The 22,084-nt window shown below is 41.2% G+C and overlaps 1 protein-coding gene across 3 annotated transcripts in view; it reads right to left on the bottom strand.

Moving 5' to 3' along the window:
* The window catches only part of LOC100115969 (amyloid beta A4 precursor protein-binding family B member 1-interacting protein), a 128,731-nt gene that overhangs the window by 64,946 nt on the left and 41,701 nt on the right, over positions 1-22,084 (bottom strand). For all 3 annotated transcript variants that reach the window (XM_031933447.2, XM_032601380.1, XM_031933448.1), the window contains one exon: positions 14,888-15,033. In XM_031933447.2, the coding sequence (XP_031789307.1) occupies positions 14,888-14,989 (102 nt within the window). In that variant the 5' untranslated portion in view covers positions 14,990-15,033. The remainder of the gene's footprint in view (positions 1-14,887; positions 15,034-22,084) is intronic.

Raw genomic sequence — 22,084 nt, 5'->3', positions numbered from 1 at the left:
TTGGATTGCATATAATTTGATTAGAGATGTTATGCAACGGTTTAATTATTTCTCCGATGATTTGATATTGAAATTTTTAATTGGGATTTCCGAAAACTTACACAATATGTTGAAATATTCCGGTTACAAAACTAAATCTCGGACCATACTCGAACTTAAGAAAGGTCCATTCATGTGTTTTTATATTTTATGGTTCGCTCGGATTACGACGCGGGGTGCAGCGGCACGTAGTGCGACGCGGACTTCTTGGAGGGTCTAGCCATCTGGAGTCTGTCTGTAGGGCTAGAATAGGACCATTGTTTTAGGCAGTTTTCCTGCATCGCTATGCACTGCCGATATGCGCTAGGAGTTTAGTCTGCGACAGAATCTCATAGAGTCTAGATGTGCTCCGTACTCCTTCTCTCTGCTACTCAGAATAAAAGTCTTATTTAAAAGAGAATATACTGAGTTTAATATAAATTATTTCACCCATTTCCAATAGGTTATGGGCCCAGATAACGTTTAGCTGTGTTTGTGTTGTGTTATTTTAATAGTGACTAGTTTTTTATTTAAATTAAAAATGGATAACTCTAAATCGAAAAGAAACATTAAACCGTTTGACGGTGAAAAATATAACGTATGGAAATTTAGAGTTCGTGCATTATTAAGTGAGTTAAATTTACTCAAAGTGATTGATGGAGAGCCGAATCCAGTCTCGAGAAGTTGGAGAAAAGCTGAGATAATTGCAAGGAGTGTTATTATAGAATATCTGTCTGACTCTATGCTTGGTTTTGCCAATACTGAGCAATCAGCACGGCAGATTTTCAATAAGTTAGACAGTGTGTACGAGAGAAAAAGTTTAGCTACGCAACTTGCGATCCGCAAGAAATTATTGAGTTTGAAATTGCAAGGCGATTCTACACTCATGAGTCATTTTAATGTTTTTGATAATTTAATAACAGAGTTATCAGCTGCAGGCGCAAGAGTAGAAGAAACGGATAAAGTTTCACATTTATTTTTAACACTTCCAAATACTTATGATGGTGTAGTAACTGCAATAGAAACTTTGACTGAAGACAGTATTACATTAGCTTTTGTAAAAACAAGATTATTAGATCATGAAGTTAAATTAAAGAGTGAATCAAGTGATACGAGTGCAAAAGTACTTCAAACTCAGCAAGAGCCACAAACAACAAATTTTAACAAAAAGAACTTTCAAAATAAATCTCACTTTCGAAATAAATCTAGTTATAAAAATAAAGATAATTCACAGAATAATAGCAACTTTAAAAATAACACTAATAACAAAGATCAACAAATGAAATGTCATTTTTGTGGAAGAATTGGACATAAAGAAATCACCTGTCATTTTAAAAAGAGAAGACAGCAATTTTTAGCTAAAAGAATGAAAAATAAAAACAAAACTGTGCAACAAGTTCAAAGTGAAGAGCCAGAAGCGACTACATCTTTTGCTGATACTTCAAGTTATGCTTTTATGGTTAATAATATTCAAATTGAAGAAACAAACCATAAAATGCGATTTATTATTGATTCTGGTGCTTCAGATCATATTATCAACAACGATGAAATGTTTACTAGTTATATAGAATTAAATCCACCGATAAAAATAAACGTTGCAAAAAGTGGCACATATATATTAGCAATGAAGAAAGGAATGATCAACGTTACAAGCAACATGGGAGTAAATGGTATTCTTGAGGGTGTCCTTTACTGTCCCGAAGTACCAAACAATCTATTATCAGTGCAGAAAATGCAGCAGGCTGGTATGAAAATTGTTTTCAATCAAAATGGTGTTGAGGTAACGAAAGGTAGTAAAACCATAATTCGAGGTAAGCCTATGAATAATTTACTTATTGTTGATTTTATCGTTGATGCGTCTAAAAGAAATACACATTCTAAAGTGTATAATGTTGTTAAAAATAATTATGAATTATGGCATCAACGACTTGGTCACATAGGTAAACAGAAATTTTTTACAACTTAAAAATGAACAAATGGTTGATGATATAAATCAAATTAAAAACATTATGCCTAATGAAAATATATGTGAAGCATGTTTAAATGGTAAACAGTCAAGGTTGCCTTTCAATAGAGAGAAGGATAAGACTTATATTAAACGACCATTGTTCATAATACATTCTGATGTTTGCGGTCCAATCACTCCTCCGACGGTTAATAATAAAAACTATTTTGCAATATTTGTTGATGAGTATACACATTATTGTGTGACATATTTAATATCCTATAAATCGGATGTATTTTCTGTTTTTAAAGATTTTATTGCAAAGAGCGAGGCTCATTTCAACTTAAAAGTTGTAAATTTATATATTGATAATGGCAGAGAATATTTATCGAATGAGATGAAAGACTATTGTGTTGAAAAAGGAATAAGTTACCATTTGACAGTTCCACGTACCCCACAATTAAATGGCGTCTCAGAACGCATGAATAGAACACTAACTGAAAAAGCACGTGCGATGATAAGCGGTGCTAAGTTAGAGAAAGTATTTTGGGGAGAGGCAGTTTTAACTGCAACATATCTAATTAATATATCGCCAACTAAAGCTTTAAAATCTAATAAAACTCCATTTGAAATGTGGCATAATAAAAAGCCAAACTTAAAATATTTGAGAATTTTCGGAAGTACTGTTTATGTTCATAATAAAGTAAAACAATCAAAATTTGATGATAAATCATGGAAAGGTATATTAGTTGGATATGAACCCAATGGATATAAAGTGTGGGACGTGAGGAATGAAAAGTTTGTTGTCGTAAGAGACGTGATTGTCGACGAAACAAATTTTGTTAAATCAAGGCCAGATTACCAATTAAAAATAATTGATGACATAGAATATGAAACTGATGCATCTGACAATCTGTCAAAATCAGTAAAAACTGGAAATGGTAATTTAGAAATTGAAACTGATGCATCTGACAATTTGTCAAAATCAGTGCCTGAATCTGGTGATTGTTATGATCACAGTTCAGAGAAAATCGTTAAATTAAACGTAAATGAAAAATCTGTAATCAATACAGAAACAACCAATAAGTCTGTCTCTGAGAATGAACAAGAAATAAAGCCCCGTAGGAGTGAGAGGATTAAGCAAAAGCCTTTAATTTCTTATAATGAAAATGATGATCATATTTTATGTGCATTGTCTACAATTTATAACATTCCAAGTTCTTTTCAAGACATTGAAAACAGTAATGATAGAGTAAATTGGGAACAGGCTGTTAGAGACGAGATAAATTCACTTTTAATAAATAAAACTTGGACTTTAGTAACTAGACCTCAAAATAAAAATATTGTTGATTGCAAATGGGTTTTTACAATAAAGAATGACGAATTTGGTAATCCAATCAGATATAAAGCGCGATTAGTTGCTCGCGGTTTTACTCAAAAATACTTAGTCGATTATAACGAAACTTTTGCTCCAGTAGCTAGAATTTCGAGTTTTAGATTTATTGTAGCTTTCGCAAATCAATTTAATTTGTTAATTCATCACATGGATGTAAAAACTGCTTTTCTTAATGGTAAATTAAATGAAGAAATTTATATGAAAGTGCCAGAAGGTGTTAAATGTAAAAGCAATCAAGTATGTAAATTAAATAAAGCTATTTATGGTTTAAAACAAGCAGCAAGGTGCTGGTTTCAAACTTTTGAAAAAACTTTGATTGAGAAAGGTTTTAAAAATTCGTCAGTCGATCGTTGTATTTATATTTTAGATAGAGGTGATATACAACAAAATATTTATGCTGTACTTTATGTTGATGATTTAGTTATAGTAACTGCTAGTAATACTACAATGAGCAATTTTAAAAATTATTTAATGAATCAATTTAGTATGACAGATTTGAAAGAAATAAAAATGTTCCTTGGAATTAAAGTAGAAAGAAATAATAATAAATTAACTTTAGATCAAAGTTCATACATTAAAACTGTTTTAAATAAATTTAACATGGGTGATTGTAATTCTGTAAATACACCTTTACCAAGTAAACTTGATTATGAAGCTCTTAATTCTGATGAAAAGTATGATGCCCCTTGTCGAAATTTAATTGGTTGTCTTATTTATATAATGATTTGTACCCGACCAGACTTGAGTACAGCAGTAAATGTTTTGAGTAGATATTGTAATAAAAATAATAAAGAACTATGGCAAAATTTGAAAAGAGTTTTAAGATATTTAAAAGGTTCAATTAATTTAAAGTTAACTTATGAAAGAGGTGAATTTAATGATATTTTGTCTGGTTATGTTGATGCAGATTGGGGAGGTTCAGTTGGAACTGATAGAAAAAGTACAACTGGTTATTTGTTTAAGTTGTATGAACAGTGCACAATATGTTGGAATACTAAGAAACAAGCATCTGTTGCAACTTCTTCAACAGAAGCAGAGTATATGGCTCTGTATGAGGCTGTAAGCGAAGCTATTTGGCTTAAGTCATTAGCTAGTAGCATCAATATTACGATTGAAAAGCCAATCATAATTTATGAAGATAATAATGGCTGTATTAGTATTGCAAATAATCCAACTAGCTATCGAAAATCAAAACATATTGATATAAAATATCATTTTTCCAGAGAGCAAGTTGAGAAAAATGTAATAAAATTAAAATATATTCCTACAGGTAATCAACTAGCAGATGCCTTAACCAAGCCATTACCTGCAGTGAAGTTTCTGGAATTCAGAACAGAGATGGGTTTAGAATAAAAAAAAAAAATATTTTGTACTTAGATTTTAAGATAGTTATGTAAATGTATAATAAGTGTGAGAGAAATGGTCTGATTAGGTTTTCTGGGTTTTCCTAATCCGTGCAACAAATGTTGGACCATATGTAATTCCCCAGTAACTGAGAGTAGAAAGAAGGAGAGCACATAGGGTTTAATCTAGATATTAATTATAGTTCATTGAAGTTAATATTATTGTTTGTAATTTAGAAGATATACGTTTGTTTGTGTGTATTTTTAAGCATGTATATAATATACTAGGAAATTAGAAATTTATGTACTTAAGCGTGTGTTTAGTTTATATTTAAATTAATACTGCAATTTCAGATTACGAGATTTACTTTTGAGGGGGCGTGTTGAAATATTCCGGTTACAAAACTAAATCTCGGACCATACTCGAACTTAAGAAAGGTCCATTCATGTGTTTTTATATTTTATGGTTCGCTCGGATTACGACGCGGGGTGCAGCGGCACGTAGTGCGACGCGGACTTCTTGGAGGGTCTAGCCATCTGGAGTCTGTCTGTAGGGCTAGAATAGGACCATTGTTTTAGGCAGTTTTCCTGCATCGCTATGCACTGCCGATATGCGCTAGGAGTTTAGTCTGCGACAGAATCTCATAGAGTCTAGATGTGCTCCGTACTCCTTCTCTCTGCTACTCAGAATAAAAGTCTTATTTAAAAGAGAATATACTGAGTTTAATATAAATTATTTCACCCATTTCCAATACAATACGACGAAGAACTTTTACTTTATAATTTTAGGATTATTGTTGCATTGATAGTATTTTTGATAATGAAAATAAAACATTAAGCGCCATAAAGTCCCGTAGATGAAAGAAAATATAACGCGCGCAGCTAATGAAAAGAAAGGAGGCAGACAAGGGAGATCAAAACCGGCCAGTTTGGCACAGACAAAGTACAAAGCAGCAGTCAGCGCGAGGATCAGCAAAAGCCCTCGTCGATGCGTTTTGCCTGTCAGTAGTAGCTTAATGCATCGAACAAAGTGAATCCGCGCAGGTCGTGCGTCGCGCGTCACGGAATAAAGAAGAGACTATAATATAGAGCCCAGCATCAAGGTGCGACTCTGGAGCCCCATTATGTTCCACGCGAGACCCTCGTCCTAGGCCAACGCGGCGCGCGCCGTCTGCGGTCTCTTGTCTCTCCTTCTCTTTTTTCCGATCGACCGGGACAAAATTGTACGGGGCACTTTGTGTCTCGTGTATAGGTATAGGTACAGAGTTTCGGGGGAATAGCTGATGGTTGCCTTTACGGCTGAGCGGACCTGCTGTGCCGGGGCTCGTAAACCCAAGCGCGTACGATGACTACGTGCAATCGAGAGTGAGAGAAGAGAGCGCGCAGCTTTCGCGTAATCGTCGAGCGACGACGTCTTCAGAATTTTGAGGGAGGTCCTCGTCGGGATCGACCTGATTTATGATCGTTCGAGCGTTTATTGCCCGCAGTTTTTCTTCGTTTTCTGCTGTAGGTACGATGTTTGTCGTCGGTTTACAGCGGATTGATCACTGCCTTTTTGTCTCCAGATAAATCGCTTGATTTACGATCACCTTTTTCCAATTGCGCGTGAAAACCTTCTACTATCGTCCATCATCCCTTCGATCACACAAAGCGTATAAAGTGTCGCACAATTAATTCGTCACGCTGTCGCCTCGCAGCATCTCGCTTACACCGACGACACGCGCGAGCAGAAAACAACCGAGAGCCGTATAAAATTCAAAGCACGCTGAAAATAATTCAATTAAGTCGGCGGCAGTAGGTACAAGCTCGTTTCTTGCGGCAGTAGCCGCTGTACGACGAGCATCATCAGCGGCGACGCGGCGCGAGCAGTCGTCGCGCGCACCTGTCCGAGCAATTTCGTATTTCGCCGGCAGAGATAAAAAATCTCTCGGAACTTCAGCCGGAGAGGCTTCCCGAGATTTACGTCGCGCGCGGACTCGTTATTACGGCTTATTAACCGTCTCTCAAATCATTGCCGCGCGCGTAATATCGAGCATGCGCTGGTTAAACCGGTCGTCACCCACCGCGCAACTTCAACCACCTGCCCGTCCCTCCCCCCGAGCCAGATCCTTGTCAACTCTTGTGTTCATGCCTTTTTCTCTCTTTGCTTTCTTGCACTTTTTGCGATCTGAGCTGAGCCTCCGCTCGAAATGCTGATGCCGTTGCTTTTTTGCCGCTGCTGCACCTCTCGACACGTTCTTGTTAATCCTTTTCGTTTTGGACACGCGAATGCGAAGCCGGCCTGCTACTCTTTCAAAGCTGATTGCGCCGTTCGTTACAATGCTGTTCCGAAATTTACAATAACGCCGGAATCATCCATCAGATCCGTGGTCCCAGAGCCTATACACGCACGCGTTTTAAACAATAATTCGACGATAATGGCGCGCTACAGCTGCTACTTGGCATATAAAAAATCAGGGTGAGCGAAGAGAGATAAAAACGAGCGGGACAGAGCCTAGAAGATCGAGTTTAATAACTTATTCCGCGAGGAAAATAGGTGCGCAGGTGAGCCGGCAGAGCGTATAGGATTCCTAATGTATCAAAGATTACGCGCACGCGCCACGAAACGACGTGCTAAACTGCTCTCTCTCCGCACGCGTCCGGTTCTCCGGCTCTCTTTCTCTCTCTCTCTCTCTCTCTCTCTCTCTCTCTCTCTCTCTCTCTCTCTCTCTCTCTCTCTCTTGAAAAATCTCAACACACGCTCGAGGCGGCAGGCTCATTTGAGGGGGCGAGAAATCAGGAAATCGGGCACGTGGTCCCTCTCCCTCCCCAAAGCTGCAGCAGGCGCGCGCGCGACGTCGACCACCTGCCCTCGCCCGAAGAGAACACGTGCAGTGGCTCCTGCGCCGCCACCGCCGCCCCGTGCCTCTACGCTTCTTTTTCTTCTGCTCGATTTTTTCCTCCTCAGGATACACGCAGCACGCGCCACACTCGACAGAGAAAGAGAGAGATGGAGAATGGAGATGGAGCGAGCAGCTGCACGCGTACCTGCGCTCACACGAGGCCCGTACGATAATCTGTCGGCCGGGGGCCTGCATCGAAATTCGAAAGTAAAAAAGAAGAGGAGGCCAACCTGCGACTATGTGGCACACTGTGCGTGTTTATTCTCTAGGCTAGAGCCAGGACATCCATGAAAAACCTCTCTGCTTTTGAGACGAGCGCGAGGGGACCCAAGCCGTTTCTCCACGCACGACAAGTTTCAAATACTTTGGCTACTAATCATCCGCCTTTCTGTTGTCCCTGCGCATAGGACGAGACGCACCTGACAGCTGTTGGAGCGTGTAGAAATTTTCTCGGCACAGTCGCGTGGATGTTGGAGCAGAATCTCAATCTTTGATGATCTTCGATATTTTGTAGCCAGAAATTAAAAAGCGACATTTATCCATTTCGTCAATGATAAATTTGCAACGTGAATTCTCGTTCGTCTCAGAGAAAGGAAAGTTAATTCGTTCCCGAAACTCGTTCCGATGCGCTGGTACGAAAAAGTGCAAAATCACCGTCGCCTGATTGCATGCATTCAACTCGAGCGTACAGAAGATCGTCCGCGTCGCCTCGCAATAATCGCGCAAAAATAAACGCATTGTTCGAGGCATCGATCGGTTTGCAGTTTGAAAAAGCGTGACGCACGAAAAGGAATCGGTCATAACAGCGCGCGTGCAGCGCCTCTTAAAGAAGCGCTCGAGCGCGCAGGTAATGCACAGCTATAAGGCGCGTGCATGCACACAAACGCAAGGTGTTCGTATACACAATACTTTTCCGCTCGTACGATGTGTTATAAAGAGATAGAGACTACGTTGTATTATTTTCAACTTTATCTGAGTTACAAGCTCGGCTGCGTTTCGACGGCTGCAGCCGACTGCTGTGGGGCCCGCAACAGATGGCAGACTGTGAAAACGCTGCGCCGACCTTGCAATCAGAATTTATGTCCTGCAACATTCGTGCAGCTGAAAAAACTCGGCGAATTATCTCGCACAGCGGTGATTATCCAATCTTCGCCGCTGATGCGGACTTAATGAAATTCTGCGCCTGCGAGGCGTCATGATCCTGATGCGGCATTACGTGCTCGACAATCAGGGACAATACTTGCGTTTATGCTCGACCTGCATAACTCTCTCCATCGCATAACACTCGCTTTATCTGCCTAATCAACAAAAGTTAACTGTCGAGTCGACTTATCTTTTATAATTTAATAAATGCTTTGCAAAAAACACGCCGTTCATTATGACATCTAAATTGCAACGATGCGATTGATCAATCCGTTCCGGTATATGATGCGCGACATAAATCTCACGATCACAGTTAAATTTATAATTGAACTTTGCTATTATTCAGCTCGAAAATTTATACCGGCTCATATAACATGTGCGCGAGCAGGAGAGCGAAACATCTGCGCGTGTGCCGAGTTAACGCTGCGTGCAAAAGGGGTTGGGCGATAAATTACCAATGCAGCAAAAAATTGAGAGAATTGCTTATAATAATCGATAATAACGGTGCTGCGTTGGCCGTTGGCCTTGGGGCCGCGGGGATGAAAAAAAGGAAAAACAGAAGCCCCATAATCACGCGCGCGGAGCAAAAACGCGGAAGTGAGTATCATCTTACTTATACTATACACACTATGTATATCGTACACGTATCGCACGAAGGAGGGAGAGAGAGAGAGAGAGAGAGAGAGAGAGAGAGAGAGAGAGAGAGAGAGAGGGAGAGAGCTCCTGCACGGGCCTCGAAATAAAGGCAGGAGGATGAAAAGTCCTCTCGAAATTGCAGCTAGCCCGAGGGGCATGTGCGCCTGCGCATTATATTGATGTGCTGACCGACTACCTGAATTTCGAGCTTTCGTTTTGTTGTACAGCAAGGGTAGTAGTAGCACCGGCTGCCCAAGGGCCCTTTTTCTGCCTGCCCAATGCTTTTTTTGATGAACGCATTGAATTTTAAAAGCGACTTTTATTGGCACCTATAGTCCCTATTCCTTAACCTTTTTAATAATTATTTTTATAGGATTTAAAGGAAAAACATGAATAATGGCTTCAAGATTTGTTGTTGTGCTCACCGAAAGACACTTTTATAAACCGCGCCGATAAATCGTTGTTTTTCATAAATTATCCTTATTAAGTAAAGTAAGACTAAGATGAAGATTTGTAAAGATTAATGAAAGTGTTGCTGTAAGGAGGCTTACCCTCGGTCGTTACCCGGAATGATCCTATAAAGACTAAAAAGCTTAAGCAAAAAGTTTTTGCGAGCTTAGTGAGGGTTTATCTCGACCTAACCTTATTTCATCGTAAAGAGATGTAGTAGGTTGAATCAAAACGCCGTGCCCAGAGTTTATTGTTCGCGTAACACGTGTTTGAAACAAAATTATCTTATTTAAAAAATAAGTGCTACCGCTGATATTCTCATGATACTCGCGATTATCTGTACATGGGATTCGTTAGGGCGATAAGAGCAATTTGGGGTTTGAAAAAGTCAAGTCGAGCCGCCGCATCAGAAGATGAGAAGTGCAGCGAGATGAAAGACCGGATGTTTCGATGTTCCATTGGAGCCCTTGACGATTAAAATGCTCTGTAGCTCCGTACGGATGCGGATACAGCGAAGCCCGCATACAAATCGCCGCCGGAAGCTCTTAACCGTTTGTCTATTTTCTGTCCGCTATACGTATGCTGTCGGGCGCTGCTGCTACTGCTACTGCTTTCAATCCGAGATACTAACAGAGAAGCCTATATAGGAATACCATCGAATCTTATGAAATAATAAACAACCCTTTCCTGTTGCGTCTTCCTCCACGTGTAGACAATTTTGACTACGTAAAGCGAGCGAGACGTCCGTTTTTACGTCGTAAGTTTTGAAACAATTTTGAAAATCTTTCGTTTCTTTATTGAAATAATGTTGAATGAACATTTATAAAATTCATAATTTAAATTCATGCACGATAAAGAGTGGTTGATGAAAACATTGTTTTTCTTAATGCGAATACACGCGTCTATTTAGTTTTGCAATAACGTTTCTATTTTTATTTCGAGACATTTCTTTTGAATCTCGTAATCCAATAATATAGATTATTATCGTTGATAAATTAACTTGAACAAATATTAGCGACGGATAAAACCGTATGGTTATTATCATGCGATAAAGTATCGATACAAAAATAGAACATAAATACGATATAAATATCTGAGCATTCTAGAGCACCATAATAACATGTGATTCATGCCCCACAACGGGAACTTTTGTAAGCTTTGGATCTCGCTTCAAATGCTGTGGACCTCGCAACGGTTGGAAAGTCAGCGCTCTCCATACAGTCGGTAATGCAGTCACCCATAGGCACTTTACCGACGTAAAATCTACTTTAGCAGCAAATAAACAAGACGTCGGTTAACGTATGTAACTCGTGAAAATAATCTATACTATGATATCTACAGTGTGTGTTCCAATAGTTCATGAAAATTCATTTCACCTGATGTGTATTTTTATTCTTCTTTCGTTATAGTTAACTATCAATTTCCTGATTCCTGTATGAAAATTTACAAAATAAAAGTCCTGGCTGGATAATATTTACGTGATCTTTGAAGAAATGAAGTGCATGAAACGGCATGAAATTTTGAAGAGAAATCGTGAACATAAAAGTACACGTGTAGGTAATAACTGCAGGTAGTTAAGCGCTGTTAATAGTTTTGACGCAATGAGGAAGACCGATCTTGCAAATAAACATGCAATTCGTAAAAGTTTACGGTGCACCAAGAATTAGTGACGCCAGTACGGCGATAAGAGACTGAGAATTAATGAGATATGTTTATTGAAGTAATAATAATTCAATGATAAAAGTATTACGCTGAAGATAATACAAATTACTCCCTATTCATATAATAATACCGACAACGAACGGTGTCAGCCCTAACTCGCCATGGCAATATAAACGCAGGAAAGTTATTGAAAAAGAAAGGAGTAAAAAGTGTGTGGCTCCGCTCGAATATAGCCTGGAGGGCAGAATCGATGCAAGCCCCGCACATAATTACGGAAGATCGTAAAGATGGAAATAAAGTTACTCGGCTACTGCAGTATACAGCTCGAGCTCCTTCTCAGCGAGCCCGGCGAACTTTCGCGTTTACACTTTGAAAACATCATTATGCGAGCGCGCGCACGCGTGCGTGCGAGCTTTAGCAATCAGTGCGCTCAGCGCGCGTCTCTGTGCGCGACGTGGAGCTTGAGCAAACCGAGCTATATAGTGGGACACGCTGCCGGACTCCGAGCGCGCGCGCCGGAATAATGCAGACTGCGTGTGTCCTTAATCCGGACGCGAAAAGGTCCGTTCGGATGAACGGCCCCGTAGCTCGCTCGGCATCTTTGCCCCTATTGAAATTCCACGAGCGCTTCTGCTCTCCGCTGCGGCTACAGCGGCGGATTCCTTTATTATCTCGCGCCGGGAATTAAGTATCGGAATCGCTTATTAATTTCAAAAACTTTATTTCGCCCCGCATAGACTCGGGAAAGTGTTGCACGCCGAAATTGCACGGGGCATTGACCTTTGAACCCGGCCGCTTCGAGCTCTGCCCCCTGTGCAGCGGGTTATAAAGCCTTAAACAAAACAGCACTGAATAAAACAACGCCGATAACGTGCACGTTAAGCGATACAGCGGTAAGTGTATGCAGCTGGAAATCAATTTGAACGTCGCACGGGAGCACGACTCATTACACAGGCTCTATCTGATGGATCGAGCGCCGGGCGTGCAAGTCGCGGAGGCAATAACTGTAACGAGATTAAGGGGTTGAAAACGTCCAATAAATAAAGTCTGCTATAGAGCGGCCGCGAGCGGTCATACACGTGCTCTCGTATGGTTACAGCGTGCGTGTTTCATTGGCAAATGAGCGCCAAGTGAGAAGGGTCCCACGAGCCGGAGGGAATCGAATCGGCTCGTGACTCGCGGGGTCAGCGGCCCGAAAGCCGCGAATGCACGCCGCTCTCGTGTGCACACCTATACCCGCACGGCTTTTATCCGTTCCGCGTTTCGCCGGGCTATTGATCGGGAGAGGCGGCAGCAGCAGCAGCAACACGGCGCTCGCAGCACACACAGGCTGAACGGACCGCCTTGACCGAGCTCCGGCGTGTCTTCCCCAAGTGCAAGTGCAGAGGCAAAAGCTCTCGTCGCTCCGCGCCTGCCTGAGAGCGATTTCGCGTTCGACTTGTGTGTATTATACTTGTTGAATGCATCGCAAATTTATAACGCTCTCGAGTTTCCGCGCGCACGAGGGCCGCACTGTTGCCGGGCGCTGTTGAACGCGGGCAGGAATAAAGGAGTTGATGTTTTCCAGACCTCTGCTGATTGATTGATTATAATCTATTTTCTCATCGCTCGAGAGTTATAGAGTTGTTTGCGTGCGATGAGCCACCGATAAAAAGCTCACCGAGGTTCGGCTAATATCCGCGATAAAACCGCGTTTTAATGATTATTCATCGGAGAGCTTCGTCGCTCTTTGATTTCGCCTGACTAATAAGCAATAATCGCTCAATGAATATAGCGGAAGACGCCGATGAACGAAGGTCGGGGAAAAATGAAGATTTATAATTCTTTATCCGCAGGATTTCAAAGAACCGCGTAATTCGATCTTTTTGGGTTAATTGAATGGTTTGCGCGTATAATTGATAAATTGTACGATTCGCGGCAATTTCTTAATCCCTGGCACGTAACAAATCGACTGTTATTTTTCGAGTATAAACGACATAATATCGGTTCTCGGCGGCCTCGCGGTATATCGTACGACCTACAAATCATGCAATGGCATTATCCTGCAATGTTACGAGCATTAACGTTAATACGGCTCTCGCTCTTCTCGCACAGGAAATACCACAGCTACATGAAATACGCGCGTAATTCATACGCATCAAGAGCCCTGCGTATTTATGGTGTCTTTACGGCAAGCGATGCTTCGCTTTCGACCAACTGGGTTATCGTAGACGAATAACGCATATTTTATGTAACTGCAGAAAAATTAATCCAACTTTGAAAAGAGAAACGTTTATCTGGTGCAGTCATGCTTCAAGAATGCATTGTGACAAACACTTCCTATTGTCTTTCAGTTGTGCGAAAGTAGCGAACAATGCATATTGCGAATGTTGACACGTTTCAAATTGACAAGCTGTTAATTATTACCTACTTCTTGACATACGGTTCTAACGCGTTAATTATTTTTATCTACGATGCGTTTCACGGCGACTTTAAATCACTTCTGGCGTATAATAAGTCTCGCCACCATAAAACAAAACGAATGCGGGTAAGCCGCGGACACGCAAAATTATATCGGAGTCATAAAGTGCGGAGCAAAAGGAAGTCGATCGTTAATAAAACTGCACTTTTGCGTCGGATGTGCTATCAGTCGAGTGCTAATCAAACAGCTTCAACTAGCAGGCGTAGTATCTGTAATTACTGGTTGCGCACACGGTATAATAGAAGAAAAAAGGCAGCATCGCGCTCTTCTCACATGTGCGTCTTAGCACAACTAGAACAGCTGTTCCGACGAATTATTTGGAACGCGGGGCAATTGACACCAATTGCGCATCGTCGTAGCTGTCTCGCCGTCGTCACCAATCAAATTCGTAACGACTCGCGATACGCGGCTCAGATCAAACGCGCAATTTTTATCGCTCTTTTCCTCCTTTCTTTCCAGCCCGTCCACACGCATGCAGCGTCATCCGCTTGATTCTGGATAATCGCGTCTAACGCGATACGCCGTTTATCTTCGGTACAGACCAGACACGCGTATCGCATACGGCTCGAACGATAGCCGGGCTTTGCCGCGCTTGTGCAGTTGCAGTTACTTCGTCTGTGAATTAACGTTTGGCTGCAGAGCCAGAGCTTATATGTAGCATGGCAGCGATAAAAAAGTACCGGCGAGCGCGCGAGAGTCGTTTCATACTCGGCCGAGAAGGTTACTTTTAGATAAATAAGTCTAACGTGTCTCTCGCTTTTTCCGGCTGGCTTAGCGTCACTTCACGTACTCTACTGCGCTTTGAACTTTGTGAAATTTCAGTTTTTAATGCCGATTCGCTGCACTTTATGCTCGAAAGCATAAGGAGTAAATAAGTATATACGATTTATACAAGATTTTCAGAGAAACTCGAGATTGCATAATTTATGTCTCGTGAGATAATGCACTTACCACTGCGAGACTGTCGAGTTCGCTGAGCCACTCGTTCATAAGCTGCTCGGGATCTGTCTCGTTGTCGCTGTCCTCGCCGCCTTCCTCCTCGTAGCGGTCCATTTTAGGATCCTGTGTCGTTTACGGTCGTTAAATCTTGCGATCACCTGTTGCATAAAATGATAATTATCGAAATTTGTTTTTGAAACTGACATAGCTTCTTAAAATAAGAAATCACGCTTTATCTCGCTAATGAGTTTTTATATATTTAGGACATCGCCAAACTGGAACTGCAGACCGCAGAGTGCAAATCAAATTAAAAATTTCCGTTTCAGTTTGATTAAATTTTGGTTCAAGGACTCGATAATCATACGTGTCGGATGGCGATTGATTTATCCTTATCATTTCTGCATTGAATGAATATTTTATTTTCCTGTAGGTGTCCGCATAAGCGACTTACTGGAAAAAATAAAATATTGCAACACGGAAAACGACCAACGCAAACAATTTTCTCGACGAACTGCGTCCCGGGTATTTGTTTTTCCGCGGCGTCGAGGAAGATGAGTCCATAGCCAAAGCCACTTTATAAAATTGGAATTTCCGTCCTTGAAAGCAGCGGCAATTCGTGGATGCAATGGATGCGCGGCTGCATAACGGTAATGTACATAAAACAAAAGCAATAGCAGCTAGGAACTCGCGTAATTGTGTGACATCACAACTCTTTCTCGATCTCTCGCCATCTCTCACTTCAGCTCGTGCGCTTCTCGCTTTCTGTTTTACTTAGCCGCATGAGCGCACGGACTAGCAGGAAGGCAAATATACGGCAAAACAGGTTATGACTCTGCGGCTCGAGACGCGAGGAACACGGCGCTTATAGTGAGAGGCTGCGACGCGCACCGAAATTACTTATTAGTCACTCGCTCGCGGAGAGTCAGAGAAGAGCTTTGAAAACTTTATAATGCCGTTGCGTGCGGCGTCCACCGACTCGTTCATTTTTCGAAATCGAGCGAGCGATTTTGAAAATGTGCCAAGATTCTTATTCATAATTCCTTTGTGTACCGTACACTCGTAGAGTGCGTTTGAGGAAAAGCGTAAGCGGAAAGGAAATCGGGAGCGCGCTCAGGAAATTAAAAATAGAAATTGGTTTGTTTTTTCGAGTCTTTCACGTTCGGTAACTGAGTATTCGAAGTTTATTGCAAAGCCTATTTCTGGAGACGTTTTTAATTAATCTTGATATTATAAGATTTAAAAATTATAGCTTATTCGATGATTACATCCACACAACATTTTTTGATTGTTTTCTAAAATAAATATTATTGTTTATGATTCACCGATCGATACTAAATATAAAGTTTGTGGTAAATCCAAGTGATTCAGATTTCGCGAATTGTAATTTTAGATTTCCTTGCTAACATTAAAGTTTAAATTTATAACTTGCACGAGGGATTGTTATTTCCTCACTTTCATCGCAGTGAATCAATTTACCGTTAATACGTGTAGTTTATAGCTACAAGCTGGACAAAAATTTATACAGATTTCTTTTCTTATACATGCACATAAACAGTACTTTTCGAAGAATTCAACGTTCACGAGGTGAATACACGACTAAACGGTCCGGCACGAGAAGAGCTGCTGTCACATTCTGATGGCTTTTCCAAGCACCATGATACCGTTATTATATTCCACTACCTGGTCTGCGCGCCTCGCAGACACAAATACAAGGCGCATCTATTTTAGATCGTCCCTCCAGATTCGTCGTGCATTTGTCCCCTCTACACATGCAGACGATATCGCGCCCCAAATCTTGATGCGAGAGGCTATTGTTAGTATTGTTGCCTAAATGTGGGAGGAGTCGCATCGAGCGAGCTTTCAGGCCAGACTGTCGATTTAAAATTTATTAATTGAATCAACGCATGGCTTGGGCTGCGCGACGTGGACACTGTCGGTGTCATTCGCTCCGCTGCAGTCAGGCCATTGTTAATGTTTAAGCAGCCACTTTCACTGCCGGCTCTGCAGACTCGTTCTCTCGAAGATGGGAGGCTAATTTTTGATCGACACCGATGGAAATTCAATCAGAATCGACCGAATCGGCTCACGGAGCTTCTAGGCATTCGTGGTAGAATATTAAAATATTTTTTCTCAATTTACTGGTGACAATGCCGCTCATTTAGTAACTATTGTTGCATTGTACGGCCGTTCGTTAACTTGTTGGATCCGCAAGACAAATTATCCTCGCCTGAAATCGCTATGCTTCCTGCATAAAAGTTTTTGCCAATCACGCTCGTGTAATCAATAACCCGCAATATTCGTGTTTCAGGAAAGACACGGTGACGATCGAAAACTTATATTCTATTATGTTGTCAGCTGTTACGGGAGTCGTATAATGGACGATACTCGATTACAATGATGCGGGGATATTTGTTCAAAAATGAAATACTTTACCAATAATGGGAACAAAAGTCCTGAAACTCATCCTCTAACTAACTGGAAATTGTATCCAGCATTAACGGCCGTTATACACGAAATTTTCCAATCAAAGTATGTAGCATAATCATTTATAATTTGTTGTTTAAAAACTGTTTATGATTATCTAGATAATATTACGCAGAAAAAAATACCGCGCCACGCGCGGCCTCGCGTTTTGCGCATAAGGCACGACCGCTGACGCTCGCGCTTCGCGTTCGTAATGCCTGTCGGTTCTTATACAGTATTATCCTGTTTTTTTTTTTCAATATTGTTGTCAAAGTTTTGATTGGTATTCTTCTGGCGGTCATCAAAACTACTGGAAAATTAGTAACTTATTTGTATTTGTATCAATTATTTATTTTTGTATGTAGATATTCTTAAAATATATCTTATTTTAATTTTATTCTATTATAATTTCATATAAATAATACAACACTTTTGTATCGCAGTTTTCAAGAGGAAGTAAACAAAAGGATGATATTTCGTTTGTAGGATTTCAATTAGAATATTAGAAAATTGATTGTTTAGGTATTTAGCACAGTTTAGAGGGATGTAGTAAGCTACTTAGAGCTTTTCTTCAATCTAAGCAATTTTCTTTATTGAGTTTAGGTTTTTCTAGTTCAGTATATACACTTGAATTTTGAAAGTGAATTGTACTGATTCAGCTTAAAAGATTTAATTAATATAGCGTACGTCGTTATATGATGCCAAGTTACACGGATTGTATTCGGCGATTACGTATTTCCTAAATTATGCATTTTTTATAATTTAATTAAAAAAGTCGTTTAATTTTGTATATATGTATAAGATAAAGGCCAAAATATAACTTTCAGCTTTTAATAATATAGGAAAATTGCTGAAAATAATTGGGTTGGATGGGGCATGTTGCACCGAAGTTATTATTGAATTTATGTATCAAAAAATCGCTTTTAGGGTTGTGCATGTCAAAAAGTGTTAAAAAAAATGTTTGCCACGGTAAAAAGTTGTATTTTAAAAATGTCTACAACTTTTCATTTAATATTTTAATGTAAAATGTAAATCCGTAATGTTTTATGGCAAATAATTGGTTTTTTAGCTGTAAAAAATCGATTTTGGGCTGTAAACTCGAGTTCTAAGCATTTTCATGATTTAATGTTCAGGGGAAAAAGTTGTATTTTTCAAAGATCTATAACTTTTCCGTTTAACTTTTTTTTGTAGAATGCTTAGAATTCGACTTAGAGCTAAAAAACCGTTTTTAGCGATTTTTGGAGGTGACCGCATTCTGCGCGTATACGTGCAGGATCAAGCCCAAAATAAATCTCTCAGCTTAGTATTACGAGGGGAGTTCGCGCACAAATTTTTAGCCCGATTGATCAAAGTCTTTCCGAGATAATCGCATCACAGGAACATTTTTATTAAAAAAAAACGCTTAAAAATCGAGCAAATTGTGCCCGCATTTCAAAACGACGTAGAGGATCGGGATAAAAAAATAGTTTTTTAGCTTTTGCAAAAGGAGACATATTTTTCGCACACGAAATTATAAGACACTTCCGTGTCGCGGTCGTGCCTAACAATTACATTTAAACCTTACCGACTGAGAATATTATAATTTTTCCCACATTTCATAGTACATTTTACCATCTTAGGTAGTAAAAATTAAAAAATTAAGTTTTTTGAAAGCCGTAACAATTTTTACTATCTGAGATAGTAAAAATTAATATCTCTTATAGTTAATTTTACTATAAAAGATAGTAAAAATTACTAGCTTCCGAGTCTGTTACGAAATTATCATGCGAGATAGTAATTTTTACTGTCAAATTTTTCTCAGTGAATATTCCTGAGCTCATAGTATTTTGCGAAATTTTCATTTTGAAAAATGCGTTCAATATATAACTTCCTGATCGCGGTTATCAGGAAGTTTAGTCAACCATCTGACACGGTAAGAGTATGGAGGAAATGGCGGGTGAAATTTAAAAGGCTACAGTTAGAAAGATTTGTGGTTGTAAAGTCTGTAACAAAAGATGCGGATACATCGGTCTCAGATAATAAATTAGCATATATCCTCTAATTAAATGTTATAAATATATATTAATGCTTATAAAATTACACACATCAGATATTTTACGCGTCGGTGCTGCAATTTTCTCAACTGGAAGTAAAAGTTGGCAAGATCAAGAGAAATCTCGAATGAGATAATAGTGGTATGCCGTGCCGGAAAAATAATGCGCAGCGAAGGCGAGCGATATTTCCTCGCAAATAATGGCCGCGATATACGTAATGTAAATTTCACACTCGAAAATTGAATCCAGAAATGAAACGGACATTTTTCGCATCGAATATAGGGATTGGATAAATTTGGTATATCAAACGGCGCACGTGTTATTACTGTAATTGCAAAATTATAAGGCTATCGAATCCGAAGCCGGAATGTCGACCAATCGGATTCGAGCGGAGCTTGTATAACTAGGCATAAACTCCCGCTTACATGCACGAATGTCCTTTCAAATGCGTTTGATATAAATTATTTGAAAAGAAAGTTGCGCAGCGATGCATAACAGGTATATTCTCTCGACCGAATATCTTACGGCGCACTATTCCCGCGAGTCGCCTATATTGAGAATTACTCCAGCGGAAAAAGTCAGTCCAATATCGCTCGTTAAAAAATCGAAAATAAACGCGTAGTCAACAGCTTCAATCTCCGCGGCAGCGAGCCCCGGTTCTCGCATAAAGAACGAGATGCTCGATGAAACGCTAAGAGAGCGGCTACCTACATATGTCACCAATTAAAATCTACAGAGCTCCGCCTGATGGTAATTGATAGCAGCAGCCAATCGGCGAAAACATTTAAATGGCCGCGATAGGGAAACAAGACTCAATCTCGTGGCCGGCTCTCAGCAGCACGCCAGCAGGGACCCATTCGGCCAATTGCCAAGCAAAGATTCACGATAGCTCTCGCGAGCTGCGCGTCTCCACACCGAGTCCATTCCTGCATTGCTGCTCGGCTGCAATTTAGCCAGCGAGACGCTGGCAAACAACTCGCGCGCGCTCTGTACAGCCCGGCGACTCCACCGTGCGCCGGAGAAAACGCGCGGCAAAGGAGGAAAAAAGGCTGCGCGTATAGGTAATAGCTGCACGGAGAGGGAGAGGAGAGAAAAAAGCGATAGTGCACAATCCTCGCGCGCAGCGAAGCCGGTCATAAGACCGAGTGTGTTCGGCCAGCTTCTCGCTCTCGGAGTCTCGGTTCGTACTCCGTCTACGTGTCTCTCTCCCGGCTTTGCTTTGCGCTGCTTTGCTGCGGAGCGCACACACGGCAGCGCTACAATTTGCGTAAATCGCGCTGCGCTACCGATCCAAGCGGCGGCGGCCGCAGCTGCATTGCATTCCTCGCTCGAGCACCGAGTAATTAGAGAGTGAAACAGACTGACACTCGAGTAATTAGAGAACGAGGTAGACGCGCTCGGGGAAGGGGAGGAGAGGAAAACGCGGGAGACAGAGAGAGAGAGAGAGAGAGAGAGAGAGAGAGAGAGAGAGAGAGAGAGATATACTCGGATGCTGCTGCGGCAGTCCTGACGGGGGACAAAAGGAAAACGACGGGGTCGCCGAGATATCAGCCTACGATAGAGCGAAATTTATTTGCGCGTTGGGAAGCAAGCTCGAGGTCGCAATTTCAAGCGGGCAATTAAAAATGCGAGTTTTTGTGCGGCAATGGAAACGCACTTTCCTCCGCGAGTTACGACTTTTTTCGCGTACGAAATTGGGCGTAAAAATTTTTGCGTATCTATACGCAATTGCGTAATGCGCGAGCTCACGGCAAATTATTACTCGGATATTTTACTCGTAGCCAGCCACATATTAGTTATTCGTACACAGTTTCACTGTTCTTCCCGTATGATTATATGCATTTTGCGTTTGGCTAAATAAATGCTTTGCGTGCGCGCCGCGTCGCAGTATACAACCGGCCTGTGGGCACGATAAAATTACAGGATATTAAATTTTGATACGAAAACTTGATACTTTCCTACACGGCGTGTACTGGCTATTCTGTTTTGAAAAAAAAGGCAATGGACGAACGCGGTGATACCGATAGCGTACGTTGTAGCGAGATCCATCATCTTCTAACACTGTGACTCGCTGCTCCATATTATGCAGACGCATTTCCACGGACTCAATAAGATTCAGCGGAAAGCCAATCCATCAAATAGTTCGACCACAAGTAACTTCTGTAATCGACCCGCGCTGCGCGGGCAAGTATTTTAATTTCCGTCGGGTTCGGGCTAGTCTAGGCGGCGCAGCCTACGTGCGCAGATTAGTCGCGCCGATAAAAGTCGAAAATCAGCAGTTAGCCTAATAAATACCCCGGCAGCAGGCGCGATAAGCGGAGCGCCTCTGGAAATGACGTACCGCGTGCTCGCGCTGAGCTGGTAGAAAAATACGATCGGCTGCAGCCACGTTACACGTACACGCATTTTGCTACGCTCCGCGAAGGAGAGAAGAGATAAGAGGCCGCGAATGATCGATCGCGTGCGCGAGTTAGAGGCGAAAGGAGCGCCGCCGCCGTGCAGTGTGCAGCGCGTCGTCCTTGTCAAGGCAGTCGCGAACGCAGAATTTCTACACCGGCACGCGACTCCTGGCAGTAGAGTTTCAGCTGGGAGTATCGATTGCTCGATTAATAATGCAGCGCCGCGAGCCGGTCGTTACGCGCGGCTCTCCCCAAGACACGATCTATACGGGCGCGCGCGCGTCTTTAGCTTTTGTGTACACGGGGTAGCCGCG

The sequence above is a fragment of the Nasonia vitripennis genome (assembly GCF_009193385.2).
Source record: "Nasonia vitripennis strain AsymCx chromosome 1 unlocalized genomic scaffold, Nvit_psr_1.1 chr1_random0009, whole genome shotgun sequence".
Classification (NCBI taxonomy): Eukaryota; Metazoa; Arthropoda; class Insecta; order Hymenoptera; family Pteromalidae; genus Nasonia; species Nasonia vitripennis.
This window is presented reverse-complemented; position numbering and strand designations above follow the sequence as displayed.